Source organism: Nematocida homosporus, assembly GCF_024244095.1.
Source record: "Nematocida homosporus strain JUm1504 chromosome Unknown 4547, whole genome shotgun sequence".
NCBI lineage: Eukaryota > Fungi > Microsporidia > Nematocida > Nematocida homosporus.
Window position 1 is genome coordinate 17816 of NW_026250653.1, and position 17346 is coordinate 35161.

The 17346-nt window shown below is 40.8% G+C and overlaps 8 protein-coding genes across 8 annotated transcripts; 4 read left to right on the plus strand and 4 right to left on the minus strand.

The window, feature by feature from the left end:
• Window positions 1-12: 12 nt before the first annotated feature.
• Window positions 13-4533, plus strand: NEHOM01_1903 (DNA-directed RNA polymerase I subunit RPA1; the record flags this gene model as incomplete). Its single annotated transcript, XM_051490781.1, has 1 exon — window positions 13-4533. One exon carries the CDS (start codon window positions 13-15, stop codon window positions 4531-4533), a length of 4521 nt encoding a protein of 1506 aa, XP_051346741.1.
• Window positions 4534-4852: 319 nt separating this feature from the next.
• Window positions 4853-6067, minus strand: NEHOM01_1904 (abhydrolase domain-containing protein 1/3; the record flags this gene model as incomplete). Its single annotated transcript, XM_051490782.1, has 1 exon — window positions 4853-6067. The coding sequence occupies one exon, from the start codon at window positions 6065-6067 to the stop codon at window positions 4853-4855; it is 1215 nt and encodes a 404-aa protein (XP_051346742.1).
• Window positions 6068-6092: 25 nt separating this feature from the next.
• Window positions 6093-7133, plus strand: NEHOM01_1905 (uncharacterized protein; the record flags this gene model as incomplete). Its single annotated transcript, XM_051490783.1, has 1 exon — window positions 6093-7133. One exon carries the CDS (start codon window positions 6093-6095, stop codon window positions 7131-7133), a length of 1041 nt encoding a protein of 346 aa, XP_051346743.1.
• A 425-nt stretch (window positions 7134-7558) lies between these two features.
• On the minus strand, window positions 7559-8101 carry NEHOM01_1906 (large subunit ribosomal protein L6e; the record flags this gene model as incomplete). Its single annotated transcript, XM_051490784.1, has 1 exon — window positions 7559-8101. The coding sequence occupies one exon, from the start codon at window positions 8099-8101 to the stop codon at window positions 7559-7561; it is 543 nt and encodes a 180-aa protein (XP_051346744.1).
• A 19-nt stretch (window positions 8102-8120) lies between these two features.
• NEHOM01_1907 (26S proteasome regulatory subunit T6) lies at window positions 8121-9290 on the minus strand (the record flags this gene model as incomplete). The annotated part of the gene is made up of 1 exon (XM_051490785.1): window positions 8121-9290. The coding sequence occupies one exon, from the start codon at window positions 9288-9290 to the stop codon at window positions 8121-8123; it is 1170 nt and encodes a 389-aa protein (XP_051346745.1).
• Window positions 9291-9599: 309 nt separating this feature from the next.
• NEHOM01_1908 (uncharacterized protein) lies at window positions 9600-12944 on the minus strand (the record flags this gene model as incomplete). The annotated part of the gene is made up of 1 exon (XM_051490786.1): window positions 9600-12944. One exon carries the CDS (start codon window positions 12942-12944, stop codon window positions 9600-9602), a length of 3345 nt encoding a protein of 1114 aa, XP_051346746.1.
• A 1113-nt stretch (window positions 12945-14057) lies between these two features.
• NEHOM01_1909 (uncharacterized protein) lies at window positions 14058-15281 on the plus strand (the record flags this gene model as incomplete). Its single annotated transcript, XM_051490787.1, has 1 exon — window positions 14058-15281. One exon carries the CDS (start codon window positions 14058-14060, stop codon window positions 15279-15281), a length of 1224 nt encoding a protein of 407 aa, XP_051346747.1.
• Window positions 15282-16088: 807 nt separating this feature from the next.
• NEHOM01_1910 (uncharacterized protein) lies at window positions 16089-17033 on the plus strand (the record flags this gene model as incomplete). Its single annotated transcript, XM_051490788.1, has 1 exon — window positions 16089-17033. The coding sequence occupies one exon, from the start codon at window positions 16089-16091 to the stop codon at window positions 17031-17033; it is 945 nt and encodes a 314-aa protein (XP_051346748.1).
• Window positions 17034-17346: the final 313 nt, after the last annotated feature.

Sequence of the window (17346 nt, forward strand, 5' to 3'; positions counted from 1 at the left end):
TAGATCTTGCCCATGCTCTTTGAACCAACGAAAGTACTAATTAGTGCTTTATGTCCAGAAGAGATAAGAAAAGAAAGTGTTGTTCCGATAAGGGATGGGGGTGATTTTGATGAGTTAGGACATCCGATAGAGAATTCAGTTTATGATTTACGTCTAGGTGCGACTAAAGAAGCTAATTGTCGGACTTGTGGGTTGGGATTACGAGGTTGTCCTGGCCATTTGGGACATATTGACTTGCCTTTGCCTTTGTACAATCCAATGCATTATGATATGTTGTGTAGGTTACTGGGACGTATGTGCTGGGGGTGTAAACGGTTTAAGATGGGTCGATTGGCTAGTCGGGGGTATAGCTTGCAAATTGCTGCTGTAGAGAGGAGTAGGGAAGATTTAGTAGAGGAGATTAAGTTAGCTATTAAATCGGAAGATGAGGAGAAGTTACAGGAAGTAAGTACATTATTGCAGGAGGAGTGGATTAAGCAAGTGGATGGAGAAGAAGGGAGTAAAATGCAGTGCCGGAAAGAAACAGAGTTAGGTCGGAGTAGAGCAGCCGGTCTACGTAAGAAAGTCTTACGTGAAATACTTAGTCAGCAACTCCGGCACTGTATGTGGTGTGGATCAAGGTCTAAAACAGTTACATTAGGACCTTTAAGGATTCTAGTTGAAGGGTACAGTGCAGTTAAAGGGGGTAGTGTTAGTAGTAGTGGTGGTAGTGGGGGTGGTGATGTAGTAGAAGGTAATGGTGATGTTAGTAGTAATGTAGTAGAAGGTAAACTGAGTGGTAAGAAGAATAGTTTATTGTTGCCGGTTGAGGCGGTGGGATTAGTTCAGGAATTGTCTAAGAATGAGATGGAGTTGTTACAAAGATTGTTTCCATTGGCTTATGAGAAGAAACCTAATGAGAACTTTCTCTTGCCGGTTTTCTTCTTGGAAATTCTAGCAGTGACTCCAATTGGGTTTCGGCCGATAGATATAACTATGTCTGGAACAAAAACACATGCTAAACGAACTGTTTTGTACCAGAAGATTGTTGGTTTATGTCAGCAGATCTTTTGTGCTGAATATACTACTGAGACTAGTCAGATAACTAGTAGTTACTTGGCCTTACAAGATGCTGTAGGAATGTTGTACAATGAACCGGTAAAAGGACATCAGTCAGTTAAAGAAGTGATTGAGAAGAAAGAAGGATTGTTCCGGAAACATATTATGGGGAAACGAGTTAACTATACGGCTAGATCGGTTATTTCACCAGATCCGGCCTTAGGTGTAGATGAGATTGGAGTGCCGGAAGTCTTTGCCCAGAAATTGACTTTCCCAGAACCAGTTTCGGCTTTGAACGCTCAGGCTTTAAAAGCTGCTATTGAGAATGGCCCTGTTTATCCTGGAGCTGAATATGTTGAAGATGCATCCGGTCGTTTAACTAGTTTAAGATACTTAAGTGAAGCCCAACGCTCTCATTTAGCCCGGCAAATTCTGGCTCATGTAGGTCCTTCTTCCCATGCTGTAGCTAGTTTAATGGACGAGTCCTTAACAGTAGAGCCAGAAGCACCTACTAAACGGGTTTGGCGACACATGCGTACGGGTGATTATGTCCTGGTTAACCGACAGCCTTCTTTGCATAAGGTTAGTATGATGGGTCATCGAGTTAAAGTCTTGCCTAGTTCAAAGACTTTAAGATTGCATTATGTTAACTGTAATTCTTATAATGCTGATTTTGATGGTGATGAAATGAACGTCCATTTTCCTCAGGATATAGTGGCCCAAGTTGAGGCGGCGGAAATTTGTTCGACTAATCAGTGTTATGCCTCTGCTACTAATGGGAATCCAGTGCGTGGTCATGTGCAGGATCATGTGGTTATGGGTAGTTTAGTCTCACAATCGGGTGTATTTATTGATCCGGAAGAGTTTGGGCAGTTAGTAGTGGCGGCTCTCAGTAGTAAACAGAGTGCTGGTCTTTCTCTGCCGACTCCGACTATTCTGCGGCCTAGACCTCTTTTCACGGGTGCCCAAGCTATTTCTACGGTAGTGCAGAATTTAGGAACTAGACCGACCTTTACGGGCCAATCGCGTTTAGGCGATGAAGTACGGTTTAAGGAAGGAGAACTCTTAACTGGATCCCTGGATAAATCACAAATTGGCACAACGGCTTATGGTCTAGTGCATAGTGTAGCTGAAACTTATGGTGGGCAAATGGCTAACCGTCTTCTTACGGCCTTAGGCCAGTTGTTTAATCGAGCTCTGATTAGTATGGGCTTCTCCTGTACTATGGATGACTTAATGGTAGCTGAAACGGCTGAGAAAGAGCGAGAAGAAGCCGTTCTCTGTGGTGGAGTTAAAGGAGCAGCTGAAGCTGAAGCCTTCTACCAAACTCGGCCTAATTATGTTCTAGATACGTACATGGCCGTTACACAGGGAGAAGTACCCGATGTTAAACGTCTACTTGATTCGGCCGTAGGTGAAGTTGCCAGTGGAACGGCCTCAGTTGCCTTAGAAGCAGTCAGTTCAGGACTGGTGCGTAGTAGTTTGCGCAACCGGATGTACTTGATGGTTGCTTCTGGGGCTAAAGGAAGTTTAGTTAACTTAGGTCAAATCATCTCTATGCTGGGCCAACAGGAACTAGAAGGTATGCGGGTGCCTATTATGTGCACAGGTCGGACTTTGCCTACGTTTATGCCCAATGAAACGGCTATGCGCTCAGCTGGATTTATTAGTCAGCGGTTCTTAACTGGTGTGCATCCGGAAGAGTTCTACTTCCATTGTATGGCCGGTCGTGAAGGTTTAATTGATACGGCTGTGAAGACTAGTCGATCAGGATACTTGCAACGGTGCTTGATTAAACATTTAGAGGGAGTAGTAGTAGCTGTAGATGGTTCAGTATGTGATTCGGATGGATCGGTTCTGCAAATGGTCTATGGTGATGACGGCACACATCCCGAACGAACTGCCTACCTGGATAAAGTAGTTAATGGTGATTTCTCTTCTTTACCAGCCGCAAGTAGTAAGCCTGGTGTAGTTAGTGATGCCATCCAATTATTTGAGAATGAGAACGTATCTAATTCTCAGAAATCAGATGGACTTGATTTGTACAATCTCCGCACTAAACCCAGTCTACTACCCCCGCGCTATCTCAGTTCTACTCAAGAACGACCTTCTATGGATACTTGGCTTAAGTACGTAGTACGAGGGGCTGAACCGGGTGAACCCGTTGGTATTTTAGCTGCCCAGAGTGTAGGAGAACCTTCCACGCAAATGACCTTGAATACTTTCCATCTAGCCGGAGTAGGAGGGAAGAACGTTACCTTAGGTATGCCCCGACTAAGTGAAATTGTAATGACTGCCTCCCGAGTGATCAAAACTCCTATTATTACAGCTAGTCCACTTAGTACTCTGGATCCCGAAGTAATCAAGGAATTACAACGCGGAGGTCGCAAACGAATAGTCGATGTGATTGAGTCCATTCGAGTGGTGACTGAAGATGAACTGGGTGATATGCCACAACGAATAGTTAAGGTCAGAATTGAGCCTAGACCAGGGTATGAACAGTCCGTACTAGGCGGTTTAGCCGATGGATTCTTCCAACGCTTTGCTCGGGAGATGAAGGCAGTCGCTAAAACTCTAGCGGACCAGGCCATTGAAGAGATCAATACCCCCACTACTCCAACCACTACACCTTCAACAGAGACTAAATCAGCTGCTACTAGTGGTGGTACTGATAGTGAAAGTGAAAGTGATGGCGAAGAATCCTCTTCTCAAAGTAGTAGTTCAGATATTAGTGAGAGTGAAGCCAGTGCTACACCTACTCAGGCCCCAGAAGAAGAAAGTCAAGACAAGATCGAAGAAGACTTGTTAGCCGACGAGTCTCCAACTCCTTCTTTACAGTACAATGATATTGGCCAGAATATTCGGCACCAAGATCCTACTGACGGTCCCTTGATTGCTCAATCAGAGGATGGTAAGTTTATTGATATGATTCTTACGGCCCCAATTATCTACCAAACTTTATATCTCCCCCGCATTGAAGCTATTCTTAAGAAGATGTTTATTCAAAGCCGAACGTTCTATGAGTCATGTACTTACAGTAACTCACAATTTATCTTTGAAGGTTGTTCTTTACGCTCTCTTTTAGAAGCAGCTGCTCGTCCTGAGATTGCTGAAGTTATTGATATACGTACGGCTCGTTCTAACAGTATTTGGGAAGTACTTGAAACTCTTGGGGTGGAAGCGGCCCGTGTAGCTATTATTCGTGAAATTGAAGCTGTCTTCTCGGTTTATGGTATTACAATAGACAAACGGCACTTATCAGTTATTGCTGACTATATGACTTACTCCGGTACTATTGTTTCCTTTAACCGAGTTGCCTTCCAAAGCAAAGGCTCACTCTTCCAGAAGATTTCCTATGAAACCGCCTACACCTTTATTAAGACGGCCTCTATCTTCTCAGAAGAGGATCCTCTCATGAATCCTTCCTCGTGCATTGCTATTGGCAAGCCCGTTGAAATAGGCACTAACCAATCCGGTCTAGGCTATGCTATATAATTGCTACTGCCCGTCCGTCTAATAAACCCACTAGAGTATAACTATCTGTTTTTTATCTATCATAATCACAATTATCTATCATAATCACAATTATCTTATTCCAATCAATCAACACCCACTCTATCTATCTATCTATCTACTAACTTCCTTCTAAATTAACATTAAGCTAAACCCCCCCATAATTAGACAACTCTGTACCACTTAGTATTTATTCAGAATTAAGGCAGATTGGTTTGGTTTAGTATTGGGTTAGTATTTGCTTGCTATCTAGTTAGATCTATGGCGTTGATTTGGTTTGGAATTCGTAAGTTAGATGGGACTACTCCAAATCAATAATTGCACGCGTGAACTCGATGGCGGCTTCTTCGGCATAGGTCATGTAATTACAGTACCCCAAGAAGCCCATATGTCCTCCCCGCTCAGTTAAAGCCAAGATTACATGGGTACTCTTGAGGCACTCTTTAATGGGAATAGTACTGAGCGGCACAATGGGATCGTCTTTAGAATTCAGAATCAAGAACGGTTTGTTTATCTTACTGATCACTCGTACACACGACTGTTGATAATAATGCTCGCTGATATCGTTGATCATAAAGACACGTAAAGTAAGTAACTGGTCCAGTTCGTGCATAGTACGGGCTGCCATAATTTGGTCAATAGGAAACCCAGCTGCCTCATACACTTCTCGATTCCGCGCCACAAACTTATGAATCTTAGTGGCAAAGACTCGATTGTACATACGCTTAGGAATTGGCCGTTTCATATACTCTGCGATCTTAACAAAATCAAAAGGAATAGAAATAGCCATAGCTCCCTTAATCCGAGCACATTCATCCGTACTAAAATGATCTGATATTTCCCCAAAGACTTTAGCCATCCAGTGTCCGCCCAAACTGTACCCCACTCCAGAAAGTGTTCCTGAGTAAGTCTCCAGGGCATACTTCATCGTCCGCACTAAGTCCTTCGTCCAGCCAATATGAAAGAAGACCGGAGTCTTCAACTTATGCAAGGTCCCTCGAGCACTCATAATCAGTACACGATGTCCCTCTCTTAAAAAGTGGTTACAAATGATCGTTACGTGCTTAGAATGAGCCGATCCTCCCAGACCATGGACTAAAACAACCATATGTTTCGGACTTTCTACCGGTTCATAAATATGCACAAAAAACGACCCACCATCATCCTGCTCTATCTCAACTTCACGATAAGCATTCTTAGGAATATTACGGACAACATAAGCAATAGTTTGAATCTGAGGAAACATCCATAAAATATGTGGATAGAAGACTTTCTCTAAACCTTTCAGTTTAGCCACAATGTTTTGGTTTTCGGCTGTTCTTTGGTAATGCAGGCTTATCTTTTTACACATAAAGACATAGTAGAGAGAGTAGATACAAAAGACCCATTTAAGTCCTAAAAGCACAGAAATAACCGTCAATGTTGAAGCGAAGGAAAACAAGGAGTATGCATTCCTTTTATACACCCCCAAATTAGCACTATTAGGCAAACTAAGTCTCCCAGTGATTTTCAGCATAAATATTTACAATGTGAATTTGCTTATGAAACTCTGGCTTAATAATACAAACAACCGTTTAATTGATACTACTCTAATTACTACTCCTTTTTCCAAATCAAAAGCTAACTATACAGATCGGGCCATAATTCTTAATCAATCTAAAAATCCTAAAGAAGTCCCTCTGGAAAGTAAACAACCAAGTACTAATCTGTACATTGCCGAACAAACTAACGATCAAATGCAAATCACTCAACGTGTAACTCAAGTTCTAGAACCGACTTTAGCCGACTTCCTTCTTCCTTCCTGGGCTTCTTCCGATCCTTTCTACACCCAATTATCTGCTGGTTTATCCCAGCCAGTTGAGTACCCATTAGCTACTGAGTTCAATCGCTGGAGTAAATCCAGTCGTGAAATCCCTTTCTTTCCCCCACCGGTAGTCTCACTCAGTGGTATCTTTAAGCAGTACAACTTCAAGGAGTTCAAAACTGCTAAGAAGAAGATCAGACTAGCCCAAAAAGTCCGAGTAGAAGATGATCCACCTATCCAACCAACTGAATCCCTTTGTAAGTGCATTCAAACTTTACTTGGCCCGGCTTATACTCCCATCAAAACAGCTATGCAACAACTCTTCCAACAGCATCCCATCTGGTCAATCAAGCAAATTGAAGCTACCTGCCAAACCGACTACCCCCAATTACTAGCTGATACTAAATGGACGACTATCAAGAACATTTTACCCGTCCTAGCCTATACCCATACCACCGGACCCTGGAAGAAGCTCTGGATTAAGTATGGGTACAATCCAGTCCATGATCCTAAAGCTTATCGCTACCAAACTTATGTCTGGAAGAACGTCTCTAAAGCTTTCGTTCTCCGGGATAATCCTGCCATTGAACAAGTTCTTCGTACTACTCCTAACTATCTCACTACTCACTTCCATCCCACCCGTGGTTTTCTCACTGCCGCCGCCTTTACCTACCTCCAGCACAAACTTTCAGAAGTCCAAGTCCCATCCCCGGCCACCGCAACTCCACCCGCCCCCGCCCTCTTCCAAGACCTCGACTTCACCACCCTTGATGATTAACTGCCTTATCTTATCTTATTATTGTGTTAGTATTGTGTTGTATTGTGTTAGTATTGTGTTTTGTTTGTATTGTGTTTTGCTATCTTGGTATTGTGTTATGTTATCTTAGTATAGTATAGCATTAGTATTCCATCTAAACATGTAACGGCTAAGCACTGATTAGGTGGTGTCTATCTACATACTACATACTACCACTAATAATACTGAATATCTACATACTACAACCAATACTATTGAATATCTACATACTATATACTACATACTATCAATACTAACCACTAACTTATTATATCTAAATCAAAATCAAAATCAAAACAAATAAACCATATCTAAACTGACTCATATCTAACTGACTCATATCTAAACTAACCCCAACACCAAACCCCACTCAACTTAACCCAACTCAAACTAACTGAATTTATTGCTTAGTAGAAGACACTGAGAGGATCTACTCCTTGTGGCAACTTAAAAGGCGTCTTGAAGTAAGTCTTTAACCCCTTGGTCTTAGCACACTCCTCAGCTACTACAGCAGCTACTCCGGCTAAAACTCCTTCCGTCTTAATCAAGTCTAAAACCTCTAAGTCATAAGCATTCTCAACTGTCCAGTCCTTTAAAGCCATAAAACCTTCCTTCTGCACTGTAACTCCCTTCCTTAACTCAGCACTTAACGGCATAAAGACTGAAACTGGTAGAACGTACCTCTGATTAAGAACAGTCAAAGGTACACCATTCAGTTCAGGTACACCAGCTACTAAGATAAGATTGCGGGGTAATCGCTTAACTAGAACTGCTCGTCGGGCAATGTACTGACCTTCCAGTATAACTACTACTTGACCCTCAATTAAGTCTTTTCTGACCGGGTCTACATGTCTTTTATTACGGGCTAGCCAGGTTAAGACTTTAGTAGGAACATCTTCAGCCGGGTATTTGTCTCCTTGTTGAACGTTAATACGGATGTTGCGAATCATGCAGGGGACAAATAAAATTTTATTTAAGGAGTTTACGCAGGTCGGAATTTGGATCGTTAGTTTTCTTCATTACTTTAGCTACGGCCATTTCAAAGTCATCTTTAGTAACATGAGTTCTTCTTTCTCGAAGGGCAAACATACCTGCTTCCGTACAGACTGACTTGACTTCTGCTCCACTAGCCCCGGGTAATTTAGTAGAGATCTTAGCTAGATCTATGTTTTTAGTGAGATTCATCTTACGGGAATGAATCTTAAGTATTTCTAGTCGGGCTTCTTCTTTAGGAGCTGGAAATTCAATCTTACGATCTATTCTTCCGGGTCTTAAAAGGGCTGAATCTAAGATATCTATCCGATTAGTAGCCATAATGACTTTGATATTTTGAGTGGCTTCAAAACCATCTAGTTGATTAAGTAGTTCTAACATAGTCCTTTGTACTTCACTATCTCCTTTTGATCCTTCGCCCCGAACTGACCCGATTGAGTCTATTTCATCCATAAAGATAATGGAAGGAGCATGTTCACGAGCCATTACGAAAAGTTCTCGAACGAGTCTAGATCCTTCTCCAATGTACTTCTGGACGAGTTCTGAACCGGAAACACGAATAAATCGGCATTGAGTATGATGAGCTACCGCCCGAGCTAGTAAAGTTTTACCTGTTCCTGGTGGTCCGTAGAGAAGTACGCCTTTCGGCTGGGCAATACCTAGGGACTCAAAGAGTTCTGGATGTTTAATGGGAAGTTCAATGACTTCTTTAACCTCTTTAATCTGCTCAGAAAGACCTCCAATCATATCGTAAGTTGAATCGGGAGTCTTTTCTACCATCATAAGTGAAACGAGTGGATCGACTTTAGAAGGTAGAGTGCGGTAAAGGGCGTAAGTATCACTACGGAGGGCAACTCGCATGCCTGGTTTAAGTTGGTCATAATCAATTTGTGGTTCGACTTGGACTAGATGTTTACCTTCGGCGGTGGTTTTAATGAGGACAGTATTCTTACCCATCTTCTTAGAGACTTCTCCGACTGTACAGGAAGGTTCTTGGATGATAGCTATTTCTTCTTTGAGTTGTCGGACACGATGATTAAGTGTATCTTTGATTTGTTCAAGACGGGTGATGTTTTGGAGCTTCTTTTCAATGACGATTTTAAGTTCATCGGCCCGACTAGTATGATACTTCTCGAGGATTTGCATAGTGTTGACAAAATAAGATTGAAATAAATAGAGTAGACTCTTAGATTAAGTTGTATTAGATTGAGTTGGGTTGGTTGGGGTTGAGTTGAGTTGAGTTGAGTTGAGTTAGATTGGTTGGGTTGGTGTTGTAGTGGGTTGTGTTGAGTTAAGTTGTAGTGGGTTTAGTATTAGATTGAGTTGGGTTGTAATAAGTTGTGGTAGTATTGTATTGGGTATTGTATTGAGTTAGATTGGTATTGAGTTGAGTTGAGTTTGGTATTGAGTTATGTGATGTACTAAGTTATGTGATGTACTAAGCTATGTATTGGATTATATGATGTGGATGTAGTAAGGGGAGGAGGTGGTGGCTGTTTTGTTGAGGAAGGATTTGAGGTGGGATGTGTGCTGGTGGGCTAAGTAGAGGTATATTTGGGTGGGGGTGGTTGAGTTGGGATTGGGTTGAGTGGGGTTGAATGGGTGAAGATTGGTGCTGTCTGTGACTGAAATAAAGTTGGCTTGAGGTATGCTTATGAGTTGGTGTATGTCTTGGCAAATTTGGGGGTGGCGGCAGTTGGGACACCGATTGTCTTGTTGGATTTGAGTCGCGCAAGTGTTACATAGTACGTGCCCGCATTTTAAGTAACACAGTGCAAGGAATTCGTTGTCAGGATCGAACATAAGGCGGGGTCGTTTGGCTTTTGGACCACTATTCTCACTATCCTCATCCACCCCTTCACTATCCTTACTCAACTCTCCACTATCCTTACTCAACCCAATACATACATTTGCACCTGTGTCTTGGCTGCCATGGGGTATATAGAAGACTCGGGTACAAATTGTACATTCAATGCCGGGGATTTGGTTGTTTTCGCTCATGAGGTGCGTTAGAATGCTTTTGAATGTGAGGCTGAACCCAATCGAGTCGGGACAGTTGTTGAGGAATTTGCCTGCCTGGGGTAGGAGCTGGATTAGAGTTGTAGAGGATACGGCTGTGAATGTCGGATTGGGGTTTGTGATGTTGGCTAGTAAACTGGCATAGTATGGATGAACTTGCATGCTGATAGGCGATGTGCTTGGATCTTTACTTTCTATTTGAATGGTGGTAAGTGTATCTGGGTAGATAATTAAATAGTTTCGGGTGAGTATCAGATTTTGCGTGCTTTTGGATAGATTGATATTGGATATATGTAAGGTGGTTGTGCCCTTAAACCGATAGCCTATCCATCTAATAATAGTTGCTAGGTTTGCTTCGGTTAGAGTTTGGCCGTGGTCGAAGTGTAAAAAGAGTCTTTCGACCGATTGCTTCTGAACTAGATGGCTTGAATCGTGTGGTAATGAAGTTTGGGTTTGGCTGGTGATAAGGTCGATTTCTAAGGCGGATAGGACAACATTGCGTATAGTAAACTCCTGTTTATCCAGTAAGATTGCTTGGCTGTGGAAGGTTGTGCTGCACTCAAGGTACCAATTGAGTGGCATGTCTATAATCTGAATGCCACAGCTTAACAGTTTGTATAATGTCTCTCTATACAAGTCAAAGTTGACGTCAGTTAGTTGTAAGGCCATTTTGTGTAAACCGATCTCTTTGATTGTTTTGCCTTCTTGTTTGGCTGTATTCACGTATTTAAACAGCGAGAAGTCCTCTATGTCATCTTGGTGGTGGTACTTTACGACTTCGTCTATTTCGTAGAAGTCATTGATTGTGAGTCTGTTGATATTGTGGATGGTGGGTTGGGACAAAATCTGAGCAATAGCCAGGTTAGTGAAGTGTTGGTTCAGAATAAACAGTTCGACATTGACGGCAAACTCGTAAAGGCTTAGTAATCTATAGATAATGCGCATATCGATATTGTCCAGCACTATCTTTTTAATGTTGAGGTGTGCCCAGGTCGGATAGCACATGTCTTTGTCGAGAAGATCCATCTTAAAGTTGCAGCTGGTGTTGCTTGAACTACGGACATTCACAATCTTAAGCTCATCGGCAGTAATGTTCCAAAACAGGCCTAGTATGCGAATGCACATTTGAACGCTAGATTCGTTGGGTTGGTTATCTGAATATATGGTGATGGCTGTGTAGCGTATATTTTGACAGAAATATGGGTAGATGTCCGTATATCTTTTGATTTGTGCTTCTATGAATTCATGGTTGAGCTTGATGTTGACAGTCTCCTGAACTGTCCAGCCGGGGACACTGAGTGCCTCGCCACAACATCTAATGCATTGCACTACAACTTCCGCGAATGTGGTTGATAACGCCGTGATCTCATGGAAAAATACCATAGTCTCCAATAGATCGGATCGATTGTTTTCATACTCTATTTGGATCTCTTTAACTACGAAGCCTAACTGGACATAGGCATTCTGAGTGTATAGCACGCTGTATTGCTTTAATGGACCACACGGCATAATAGTACTGATTTTGGATGATATCAGAATAGCAGATATGCAGGGAACAGAATTTGGCAGCATCACAAGATTCTGAGAGAATGCCTGGAGTGTCTGCGGTATGATGTCCATACCCAAAAGTGTATTTACTTGAATAAGATGGCCATTATTCTTGCCCAAATGGAGAAGGACTTCCCAGTTTGCTCGTAGAGCTAGGGTCGGATGTTTAACATGGGCATTCTCCAGGCCGATCAATTTAATTCTGTGTATCAAAGATCCTATAATGGTGATGGATTGACATTCAGATGGGGAATCTTGCAGACTGCTAATGTTAATGTCAAACGGTTTATATATAGTCCCGAATGTAAGAGTGTATCTATCTGCTAGTGGTAAATAAATGAGAAGGGGCGTGTTTGATATTTCGTTTCCGGTCAGAAGAATGTTTGAAATTGGCCGTAACAATACAATGCCGCTATCGATCAAACGCGACAGTTTACTCATTCCACGGCTCCAAAACCTGATGCTTGTGCTTAATAGGTAAGGAGTGTGGTTGACCGTATTCAGTGCTTCTTGCTGAATAATATCCCAATTGATTTGGCTGGCATCTAGATTCTTGCACATATTGGGCGTTAATCTAATTTCCAGAACCGCGCAGTCAATCATGTTAACAACTCTGGATAAAATCTGCAGACTCGTCTGATAGCAAGCCCGGCTTAGGGTTTTGCTATAGATATAAACACAGGTCGCGTTAATAAGAGCGATCTTTCTTAGCTGATTTAAATCTGCTTGTGCTTGTTCTTGTTCTACATCGGAGTACTTTGGTAGCCGAAAGTAAAGCTCTATGTCTGAATAGTTTACTATGTAGCTGGGTCTGTGTTCCATTAAGTTGGTATCAGGAAATTCCTGTGCTGCATGGCTTGAATTATAATGATTAACCGATATAACATCGCTTTTGTTATCAATCGTGAATCCAATGCGGCGCATAATTCGACTTATATCTTTTATACTCTGCGGCGCTAACCCCGCCTTGTCAATTGACTTAACTACCGCATTCGAGGCACATACACTAGTTAACAAGACCAATAGGACATAGATCCCAATAGTAAGCCAGTGCCCAACTACTTTTAAGTCTTTGGTCATGGCGATGCTATTATTATGTGCTGTAGGAGCAAAGATCGCTATAGACCTTCTGCGTATAAGACTGTTAGGGACAAAAAACCGGACTAATCTAGATCTTGGTTTGTTCATGATCTGGCCAATAATAGGTTTAGTTATCTTTAGAGATAGAGACATGTATCTGAAAATAAAAAAGAAGATACCAAATGACACCTAATTATCAAAAAAGGCAAGTTCTCACCCAATATATTGTATTGGGATCATCTTATGAGCAAGATAATGATTCTTTGGCTACTACCACTTCTACCAAAAACATAGCCAGATCCGGACATTCTCCATCTTTATTCATATATCATGTGAAGTGCCATCATACAGCCACCACTACAATGCCACCACAAACCCACCACAATTCCAACCTGACTACTGATAAGCTACTCACTACTTAGTACACATTACTTAGTATTACTAATACTAATGCTAACTTAATATGACGCCATCTTATTCCAACCCAACCCTTATTTACTCAATAAATGGCACCCATACTTATCCCAGGGAATATCTTTAATAGAGTATGTATTAGTTAAGTATTAGTTAAGATGGACTTTCCTTATTGGGCACTACAGTATGGCTTCTTTGATTCCACAGTTAGTTGCCATGTGACTCGGATTTCACACTATCTCCCAACTGCCTTCTTAGTAAAGTTCCCAATATTGGCTTCTCGTATTGTCCTTTCATTACTTCTCTTGCCCTTATTCACTTTCAATTTCCTATCTATTATGATTGCCGTCTATCCTATGCTTCCCTGCTGTTACGAAATAAGCTAAGGTACATATCTTCTCTGTGTATCAATTTGATATTTGTCATTTACGGCTATAACTTGTTTCTGTTGATAAATAAACAGTACGCTATCTAAAATAGGCCTAATGTATTTGTTAGATCTGTAGTCATTATAAACACAAGATCTAGAGTTTAGACTAAATATATCAGAATAATATTATAATCTAAAGTAAAGTAAAATCGAAATTGAAATGGGTTTAGTTTATAATTTAGTTGGCTTTAAGTTAACATTAAGTTTATATGATATTAGGGTTAAATTGGTATAAGTTAAGTTAGTGTTGTCTTGGGTTAGGTTATGTTAGGTTAAATTGGTATAAGTCAATTGAAGCGAATTAGATAGTGGAATAATAATATAGCTGTGGCAATAAATTGGCTTAGTACACACATAACTAATGCTTTAACCAGATCAAAACAAGATAAGCTTTTAAGATTTAAAGAGTATAAAATTAGCAAATGATAAGGATGTATTGGGTTAAACAGCTGTTATCGTTGGTGTTTGTGGGGTTAGGACTATTTAGTGTGGTTGAATGTGGAGCAAAACGTGGATATGAGATGGATATAGAAGAAGATAGTTATAGATCTAACCCTTCCAACGGAATGGAGTTTTATTCTCTAGAGGCGAAGAAAGCCAAGCTTGATGATAATATTGATATAAGAAAAGACGGGGCGCCGGCTTCTTGGATTATTAAGGTGATTATTCTAACGAAATACTTGGATTTACATCAGGGCGTTCGACTTGAGAAGAATATCAAGGCCCAGATCAACAAAATCAACCTAACGGGCAATGCGCTCATAAATATTCTTATCGAATGGCGAGATTATACCGATAAACATACTAATCCGACCGCACTTGGCAATCAAACCAAACAGTCAGAAGCGTATAATACTATAGTATTTAATGATGTCAAAACCCAATCTAACGACACATTTATACTTCTGATTAATCCGCCACTGGGTAGGTTGCCAGATACTGATATAGAAGACCGCTGGATTGCCGACGACTTCCTTCTTAACAAGATAACATGCGGAGTTTTTGGTTGCTTTTCGGAGCTTCATTGTTATCTAACAACGGATAGATCGACAGACATTATGATAGATTGTGGACTCGTTTGTTTTGTACATCCGGCTAGTGGTATTAAGCGTGTATACATCAGTATACTCTCATTTGAAAACGCCCCGGCATCTATTCATACAAGAAAAAGAAGGACTCTTGCGAAAGACGTGGCACAGCCTCTGGATAAGCTGTCGTTGCACGTACCAAACAGCCACATAGGTCAACTTGATATTCCCGAAGGGTTCCATGTTAAAGATTTAGAAATCTGGGCAATAAATTGGGCCGAAGCACTAAGGAGGGACTTTGGCTACCAGACCTCTAGCAGACCTATCTCAGCAACAATGGGCCTTCAAAGTCTTAGAGTAGGGTGTATGATAAATAAGTCGAATATTGAAATCAAAGTTATGATAAATACGGACAATTTAGGCAAAGAGAGTTTTTCGGTGGATGTGAGTTTGATTCCGGGTAAATATGAACCACCACGTCTAATCTTGATTTTTCAGACAATTATCAAGGCAATCAGGGCTATTAGAACTACTAATATCGAAGACCACATAAAACATGTTTATGTTAACCATATCGACCAAACCCAGGCCTTTCTTGCATTACTAGAAGGCGATTGAAAGAGTATAACTTGCTCGACCAACTTCTATGTCACCTCCACCAAAGACAAATCTGATTGTCAAGTCCAGAAACAAAGGAAACGAACGATGGAATAAAGCAGATTTGTTAAAACTAGTCTAATTAGGATAGTGTCACACCAGCCAACTATCTAGGAATTTATTGTGGCACGTCGAGTATGAAACTCGCCCAGTTTGAAATACAAAAGCTTTCAGCATGTGAGACTTGGAAATTATCTTTATTGAGCCAAAGTACCAACCAAATGAGCCTCCTTTTTGTCTCTAGGACCAGGAATACAACCTTTCATTCCTAAGGATAGATTTAGAAACGGATGGTGCTATCTTTTATTCAACTATACTTACTCGAGAGTTTTAGATAAGCTTTTATAGATTAGATGGTGTTAGTGTTGGGTTGGGTTGGGTTGGATAGGGTTCATTGGCCAATGCCTACTCTATTAAAGACCTTCCTTGAGACGAGTATCGTTGTGATTTGTTAAATAAATGTGGTTGTGTGAGGATGACGTCATATTGAATTGTAGGGTAGATATGTAAAACTAAATTAGTCAAAGCAGATTGACTCTATTAAAGTTGCAAGGCGTAATTAGCTGGTAAAACATTGGGTTAGTATTGGGTTGGGTTAGTAGTGGTCGTATTGGTTTGGTATTGAGTTGGTATTGAATAGACATACTTAGAAAGTAAGTCTTTTTGATATTCTACTAATTTAGAGAATTTGCTTGGCTAAGACTAGAATATTTTTGATATTGATATAGTATAGTCTATAAATAAAAACATGAGATAGCAAATTGTAAAATGAACAAAAGGTTAAATGAATACTCTTTGAATGTTTATCAAGTAGTTTGCTTGGTTATTGGATTGTGTTGTGTCTGGTGTAGTTCTGATGAGGATTCAGATGAGATAGATTTGTCTGCTAGATTTAAAAGGCTCATGTTATATAGAGATAATCAAATAGCATTGCATTTTATTGAAATAGCCAAGGCAATAAACGATATGAAATCCTTAAGGAATGAACAATCAACACGAATAAATGCAATAAAGAAGTACCAACAGAACCTCAAGGAAGAAAAGCATGAGGCTTCTGAGAACATGAACTCAACCCAAAGCGATTGCAGCTTCTCTGACAAATCAATAGAGAGACTCAGACAGGAGAAGATTGAGTTACTATCTATACTAGTCAGAGAAGAAGTAATACAGGAAAGTGTTAATATAGTTGGCCAACAAATGGAACAATGGTCATCTGAATTCAAGAATACCCAGATGTCAGAGGAATCGCGAATAGAGAGCCTAGGTAAGCTAACAAATATAGCACAACAACTAAAACAAATTAAGAGCGACGCAATGAACCCACAAAATCAATCCCTCGATTCAAAAGAAAGCATACTTGAAAATGGTCTAATCGCAATAGGTGCCCATTACAATTACATTGTATTAAAAAGCCGAATCAAAGTGATCATAATAGAAGAACTAACGAAAATACTACCTAAGATTGATACGTTAGACCGGGGCAATATAACTCAAGTTGTGAATTCAGTGACAGATCGAATATTGATAAATGATAAACTCAAAAGCCCCAACATCATATTTAGGATAATTAAAGAAGCGCTAGTTTGGCTTGATGATAGGTCTAAAGAAATGAAAGTCAAAAGTGAAAGTGAACAGGAGCCCACAGATCCAGAGCCCTCTACTTCAAGAACTCAATCAAGCAATCCCCAAACTAACCCAAGCAGGCATGGTTGAAGAAGCGCTAGCCCAACTTGATAATAGGTTTAAAGAAATGGAAGTCAAAAGTGAAAGTGAACAGGAGCCCACAGATCCAGAGCCCTCTACTTCAAGAACTCAATCAAGCAATCCCCAAACTAACCCAAGCAGGCATGGACGGTAAACCTCATTCAAGTAGGAAGTCGGCTGGCTAAGATTCTACGTTATCTTTTAATGGATATGGACCTAACCTATCCGAGTTGGATCAACAGGATTGTGCACTTAAGTTAGGCCCAGAGCAAGAAAAGCTCCTCCGGGAGTTTATAAGTGGCGGTAACCAGTACGTATTCAA